Consider the following 8091-nt stretch of genomic DNA (forward strand, 5'->3'; position numbering starts at 1 on the left):
AACGCTGGGACCGGGGTGTACATTTTATAGACTCTATCGCGATGTTTTCATCTCTATTGATTTTATTGAGTTTTAAGTGTTATTAAGCTTTTACTAAACCGAAAAAGTCATTCTTAAATATTAAAGAACGTTAAAAGAACAAAATGAAAATAAAATCTTTTAAGTATATCGATTTCTAATATTATCTGATTTATTCATAATACAGCGCTTTACTAGAAACCGTTACGATAATCCATTTGTAAATAAATTGTTTTATTAGCTAATCCTTTCTTTTCATCCCAAAGCTATCGGCTCTCATTCACTTGTACATAACTGATATAATTTGGAGCTGTTACCTGGCTGGAGGCGGGTCTTAGCCAAACTACAAAGGCGCCGCGTATTGACCTTTCATGCGACACCTACCGTCTCGTCCAATCAGAACGCGCGAAAATGCGTACCGGTACGATGAGGGCGGAGCTTGGCCAAATATGGACCTTCACTTACCATAAAGCACATGCGAGCATATAAATAGTCAGATGCATACAGGTGTATGACAACACACGAGTAGATGAGCTCATATAAATAACACTGAACAAATTAGCGGTTTGTAAATCAAATTCGAAGCCAAAAATTGGAACCTATTTGAATACATTGGGAAGTAGCTGGATATCTGAATTGGTCGTCACAACTTCATTTGTTATTTCTGTATACTATTGGAACCAGGACGTTCTTATTTTGTTGTGTATTCCATTCGGAGTGTTCGGACTTTGAGTATTTTGGACTATTGTGTTTGACGATGCCTGTGCTTTGCCAGGAGAGTAACATGTTTCCCGCCGGTCGCCATCCTTCTCCTGTTCCTAACTACACCTATGGACATTTCCACGGATACCAGGGAACGCAGTACACATCCCAGACTCAGGACTTTTCCCAGTATGTGGATCCTAATGCAGCTTTCCAGCAACAGTATTACGGGTCCGGTACGTCCATGGCCCGACCCCAGGGAATGGATGACTGGATGAACTACTCAGCGATGCCGACAACCACCTCTGCCTCTCTCAGTCCACAGTCTATGCATTATTCCTACCGCCCCGGGGGTATGGAATACAGCCAGCACTCCGCCGCTCCCCTGCCCCAGGGGAACCAGTCTCTCACCATCCTTGGGAGCCCCCCACAGTCCGAGGGGTCCCCGACATCCACAACATCGTCCGGGAGTTCCGGGTCACCGTCCAATAAACAGCTACGACCCCCTTTCGACTGGATGAAGAAAGCATCGTACACAACGAGTACTCCGAGTGCAGGTAATTATAATATTCCATATATTATTTTTGCCTTTTGCTTTGCAGTTTTTAATGCAACCGCTTTTGAATTTTTTAATCTATAAAACTGTACTAAAACGAACAAAGCTATTTATGTATTAGCATCATTTAGATTAATTTCATCAAATATATATAATTTATGACTCCTTTAATAAAAACGTATGCCAAATTACTTGAGGAATATAGTATACTAGGATACTTAAGAAATGGTTAATTAATTAAAGTTACTAAAATAGAAAATTCAAAACAATTGTTTTTATGAGCTGTCAATAAAATTGTCAAATTTTTCAAAAAAATAGTGCGATTATAAATTCAAAAAGGGATTTTGAACATATTGAGACTGTTTGAATTACTTTTTTTCGATAATTAGTTTAGTTTTTATTGTTTTAGATAGAATGTTAAAAGTGTATTTTTCCCTAATTGATTAACATACATTTTCTCTGCCTATTTTGGTCTCTGATCAATTCTCTGGCCATTTTTTTCTTCTACAAACAAGAATATCGCAGACTAGAATTAGATTTTCTAATCAGCGGTACGATCTTTGAATGGTCAGTCTCTATTTGTTGTGGGCAATCCCGGTAATTCCGGATAATCTTAGAATGACCATTGACCACCCAGACCACCCGTTACCTGTAATACAGGTGAGACATTCTCTTAATTGGTACCGACAACGAAGTTTTTGTTATAACAATCGTACCTCGAAATATAACAAATAGGTGTAGACAATACATAGACGTTTTCAATCCCAAACAAAAGTGACATAACACCCATGTTAGGATTCACTAGGCCTATTCACGGGGGATTGATTTCCAATCTATTTCTCTCGCTCCGGCCAGTGGTCAACAATGGACTGACCGTAGATCATAGACACCTACACTCAGACGTTAATTTGTTGGGTTAATTCGCACTGACCATCGCATATACTGACCCAATCACCGGTTAATTCGAGCAAATCTCACATAGATCTATTAAACACTGTCGGCTGGTTTGATTTCAAATACACAAGCTATTTTTTCATACGAAAATAAATTGAAAGGGATTGACGTTTTTCACTTCATTGAACACGAAAAAAAAAATACACCGATTAAAACAAACATTTCTTTATTCCTATTTGACGCATGTTATCAGTCGGCGAACGTATTAAGATATTAAATAATTAATTGAAATAAATTCATGAAAAATATTCAAATTGAATTTAGAGAAGTAGCTCAATTATGAAAAGTAGAAATTTCCGAAAAAATACATATAAAGTTCTAAAATAGATGATATATTTATCACATTTATTTCTACTGTAAACTATTTCTTAAACTATCAACTCCGAAAAATTTATTGTGAATGACGGAAATATCTTTTATAATTTACTCGTGTTGGTGTTTATATTGACTTTTATGTAATTAAGACTTGGAGAGTCGTTTTGTTTACAAACATTTTGTTGATAGTTTGCTAACGGCTCGTTTTATGGATGGAAATAATGACAATGATTGTAACTGTCAGGTTGTAAACTTATAAATCTACTCGGAAATGTACCACGGGATTATAAAACCCTAACAGATATATTGTAGCCGGGTAATAAATCTGTAAATACATTGGTCCCGTTACCATCAACTCCTAATTAACAAGCCAAATAACGTGACACAATATCCGGGATTTTATTACGTGGTTACATTTTTGATTCCGACAGACTTGTATACAATTGTAACAATTTAACGCGCGTATAAGAAAAAAAATAAAATGTATTTTTTTTAGAGATGCTCCACCGCTGACAAATGGTATTTCTTTCACTATCAAAAACAGCAGCAGACGATTTAGCATTTTTCTACAGTTACAAGTTACTTACTTGACACCATTACCGCCATTGGAAAGTTTGATCTTCTAATTTTACTTCAAGTTAAAAATATAAAAAAAAAATCATTAATTGCATCCCGAAAAAATTCCGTAGCAGTATATCCAAAATGGAATGAAGTACTGATTGCGCATGACCCAAAGGCAAAATAAATTATTTTATATTATTTTTTGTGTCAATTAGACTTATGTATACACGATTAAACACTAATTATTGTTCAAATGATGAATATCATTTTTGTTCTGTCGGCGATGGAGCATCTTTAACATTTTTCAATTAGAGAGAAAGCGATAGCATATGATTTTTCAAAATATAAGATTTACAGTCAAGTAAGATGCTAGTCACAAAAATCTATTGATATTTAGAACTTTTTGTATTTCTTTCTTAGGTGCAAACGCATTTATTTTCTTATGCTAAGAGATTTAAATAAAACATAACTAAGAATTTTCTTCCTCGATACATCAACAACAATTAGTAAAAAAAGGTTACGAAGGGTATTAAAAATCCGTCTACCCGTGAAAAGCCGTGTTATAAATTAGTGTAACCTTTAATTAATTGGGTACTTTATCTATTGAAATTGAATTCCAATTCTACACGAATGTGTTAAGTATCAATATCTCGTAGTTATTAAACATCGCCCAGGACAAAGACAGCTGCAAACGCTATCAGAATATAGCTTTTCAAATATCGTGAGTGTTTTCACTGAGGATCAAGTCGTGATAACAGGGATTTCATACTCGTGAACTCGACAATATAAATCAAAGAAAGGATTCGACAGAAATGTGGAATCGCTGTTTAACTGCTTCGTTCTTTTGGTCATTGGTGAATAGCCGAAACACATCAATCTCGTTTTTGGATTACTTTGGACGATAGCGGGCGAGATTTATCCGTCCGTTGTTGGAAAGATATTAGAACAGACTTCCAAATGAAAATCCTCGGATTGTGTATCGTTCATGTATAGAAGTTTTATTTTGGACATATCTTTAAAACTTCTGTGATCTGTCTAGGCGTATTCATGACAAAGATTATGCAGATGTTTGTAAGGTGTTGAGTCCTTATCGGAGTAGAACAATGGTCGGATTCCGGAAAGAATGGTCCGGTGGGGGAGTAGGATATCGTTTGATCCCCCCGGATTTTCGGGGGGCTGAAGGTGTTGAAACTTCAAGAGAAAAACGATAAATACAGTTGTTCAGATGAAAAAGCGAAATACGAATGGAGTTAAGGAAAAATACCTACATATATAACTTATCAATCCTTACTTATTTTCATTGTAGATAGTCTGTCGTTCATTTTGTAAAAGAGAAGACACAAAGAGTGAATTGAAATTGTCAAAAATAAAAAAATAAATGAAAAAATGTCGTGAATTTTAATTTACCTCTTAAACATTGAATTCATTCCAAATTCAATCACTGTGAAATAATATTCAAAACTATTTAATGAGTATCGCTGGGTAAAAATTCGATTTTACCACCCGAAAGTGATGTACATGCATTCAATGGGGGATTTTGTAGGCGCTGGAATACGGTAACATATGGTCATATTTACAAATAATCAATCGGACTTAGGCATAATTTAGAGCTAACCAAAAACCCAATGCATTTTGCTTTGTTTTATAGATAAAAACATGGAATAAAAATAAAGATACTTATTAAATTTCACCCTTAAAACAATTAACTGAAAGCAAAGAAAAGATTTAAAATAAATACAAATGCATAATTTGGGATGAACTGTTGTAAATTCGAAATGATATTTTCCGGAAACGCTTGTTATGCAGAACGGTTCCGGATTACTAGCCTTCCGGAGTCGGTTTAGACAAGTATACTTACCCACGATGGGAAAACTACAGGGCATGAAATTCCACCCAACAATCAAAGACGTGGTTTTCTCACCACCGCCACCTACCGCGAAGTCCATTTAATTAGAAATTAACCACAGTTCGGCCCAGAAAGGTGGACACTGCTACAAATTGTCCGTGCTAAATTTCGACCAGCTTTACGTAATAGCTACTACTAACGACCGTGGGATGAGCAGCCGAAATATCCCCTGTAAATCTTAAAGTAATTAAAGGGGCAGTTTGAATGAATCATCAAAGGGATTTCCAGGGAAATATATTATATTTGAAAGTTTCGTTATTTTACACATTTGGCCGATTATTTTGCTGTTTAAGTTTAGTATATTTCTAATATTCTAAGATTTATCAAAACCTTTCAAACATTTAGTGTTCCTATTCTCATGCCTTCGCAACTAATACCATAACGGTGTAAACAACTTGTCCAATTCAAATAAATGTTTGATGGGTAAAATATGTCGTTTTTTACACTTTAACTGATATAAAACCATTTCATGTGATAATGGTCAAGAAGATAATATCATTTGTCAAGTTTAACATCTAAATCTTAGCAGTAACTACGGGCCACGCGCTATCGGACACACGATAGAACACCCTACAGGTGAATATCAGCTAATTACATTTGCTTAGGACCAATTTACACTATCGGTATCAATGGTCAGTTGATTATTCGGCCAATGTCCAGTGTTAATATTTTAAGGTTTTAATGTGAAGTACGTTCCGAGATCTTTATCGCCGACTGGCCGCGTGTCCCATAGGGACCCTAACGCCACTTATTCCGTAACTGGTCAGTTCACGTACGTCCGAGAAGACATATTTAACCTGCTTGACCAGGTAAAGTCCAGTCTCGCAGGTCCGAACATTTAATTAAAGCTTGCCCAAGGCACTTGAAAACCAGAGATGGAGAATCGAAAGGTCTCGCAATGAATCGACTCATCTCGTGTGGTAGAATTTCCGATCTTGCGCAATGGCCATGTCTTATCTTAGGAATACTTGGAGATAAAGGGAGGGTATTGTCTACAAGTAATCACCTAGAGACCACTAGACATTCGTTGTCTAGGTCAGCATTTCAGCTTGATTAATCAGGAAGCTATTCTATAGTACAGGGGTGCATTATACTAGGAAAAGGGACATAAATTATATACAAAAAACATTTCTAACCAAAAAAACCAAAGTATACACCAAAAACCATAAATATTGTTAATGTCTCCAGTAAAAGATTTAAACTTAAATGAATTCACAAATGTAATAAATTAATGAGAAAATAAGAAAAAAGATAAATAAGTAAGAAATTAAAAAAAATATATGAAAAATAAGTGAGAAAGTTAAAAAAAATATATACAAAAGGAAATGATGAGGAAATTGCGTTAAATTGTCTAATACCAATACTTCAGATGTCTTGTGATTTTTTTGTGTGTTATTAATTTAATATCAATTGTCATGTACGTCACTATACATGCAGTTTCGATAATATCTTAAACAAATGTATTCATAGTCCTTTATTTATATTTTTCAGGCAAGACTCGAACCAAGGACAAATACCGTGTTGTGTACAGTGACCACCAGCGCCTGGAGTTAGAGAAAGAGTTCCACTACAGCCGATACATCACCATCCGACGGAAGTCCGAACTGGCTCAGACGCTTGCCCTCTCGGAACGTCAGGTCAAAATCTGGTTCCAAAATCGTCGCGCTAAGGAAAGGAAACAAAACAAGAAACGCGAGGATGGCGGAAAACCTTCAACGGAAGTAGGACTCCACAACGAGGGTATGGGTGACGTCCCAGGCATGTCACTTCCGCTGAACAACATCCACATCAAGTCCGATCCCAGTGAAGACTACTGCCAGTCAACCACACACATGCAGGACCAAGGTCAAGGTCACATGATACACCCCACGTCACCACTGCACGTGAACACAACACGAGATACATCACCGCTGCACGTGCCGACGATAAAAATGGACCCCAGTGAACTTGTGACGCAACATGCGTGATGAAGAAGTACTGAACATTAATTGTGCAATTTGTCTTTACTGACCATCAGAATCACACCGTTGAGCTCACAAAGATCACTGTATTCAATAGTGAACATTTCGGTTCGAGAGAACTAGTAAACTAAAGAGCACTAAAATTGAACTATAAATCCCAAGTGAACTGGACAATAAAAAAGTACTCAAAAGGTGTGACGATTTTGAGGGTGAATGGTGATTTCAGAATACTCGGTGTACATATGTTTGTAGACTGGAATAATAGTAAAATAATATATTATTGTACATATCAGTTATACATTATTTTAGCATGTTGACGTGACGTCATGCGAACACGTGACTATGGAAATTTGAATAAAGAACTATGTTATCTAAACCGGAAGTGATAGTTTCCCTAGGTATCTTTTTACAACAGAATCAGAATGAACGAACTGAGAAATGGATAAATGCATGATTGAATCATCGATTGATTGAAAGAAAGAAAGAATGCATGAAAGAAAGAAAGAAAGAACGCATGAAAGAAAGAGAGAAAGAACGCATGAAAGAAAGAAAGAATGAACGAACGAATGAATATTTTATATGTTTTTCTCAATTTGTTGATCATATATAATAAACTCAATTATGTAAAAAAAAAGTAAATTATTGTTTTCATTGTGAAGAAATACGGTTTCAGAGAGGGTTCTCAGAAAAAAAGATATATGCATAAATCCATAAATAAATACTTCAAATGAAATTGTAAAACATCCTGAAATCAATTTCAATCGCAAAATCCTGTTGGAAATGTGCCTGAAAAAAGAATTAGAAGTTAAACATTAGTCAGCTTTCTGCAAAAAACGAATCGATATGTCAAAATTTTTGATTTGAACAAGTCGAGATCGATTTCGTGCGATATTAATTGAGACAAAGGTTTGGTGTTTGGGTGTGTGCGGCGTAACTGCCCCAGTGTTTGCCGAGTTAAAAGGATCAGAGATTATTTCGGTGGCCATTCCCTGTATTGGACCCAATATGAAACATTGAAACTATGCAACAAGTAATTGTTTTCCATAATCAAATCTACATAACTCAGACTGTGTACATATTACAATAGGCTAAACGCCGCTTTGATGTTTCACTGTACA

General features: G+C 35.8%; 1 protein-coding gene across 1 annotated transcript; it reads left to right on the top strand.

The window, feature by feature from the left end:
- The first annotated feature begins 529 nt into the window (after positions 1–529).
- On the top strand, positions 530–7601 carry LOC138328042 (homeobox protein CDX-1-like). The gene is made up of 2 exons (XM_069274630.1): positions 530–1277; positions 6504–7601. Exons 1-2 carry the CDS (start codon positions 776–778, stop codon positions 6977–6979), a joined length of 978 nt encoding a protein of 325 aa, XP_069130731.1. The 5' UTR covers positions 530–775; the 3' UTR covers positions 6980–7601.
- The last annotated feature ends 490 nt before the right edge of the window (positions 7602–8091 follow it).

The sequence above is a fragment of the Argopecten irradians genome, chromosome 7 (genome assembly GCF_041381155.1).
Source record: "Argopecten irradians isolate NY chromosome 7, Ai_NY, whole genome shotgun sequence".
NCBI lineage: Eukaryota > Metazoa > Mollusca > Bivalvia > Pectinida > Pectinidae > Argopecten > Argopecten irradians.

Bases quoted from the DNA above. Each gene is read 5' to 3' on its own strand.
- LOC138328042 (XM_069274630.1), top strand. From the start codon at position 776: ATGCCTGTGCTTTGCCAGGAGAGTAACATGTTTCCCGCCGGTCGCCAT. The intron at 1,278-6,503 runs GTAATTATAATA...TATATTTTTCAG, and splicing joins AACGAGTACTCCGAGTGCAG to GCAAGACTCGAACCAAGGAC.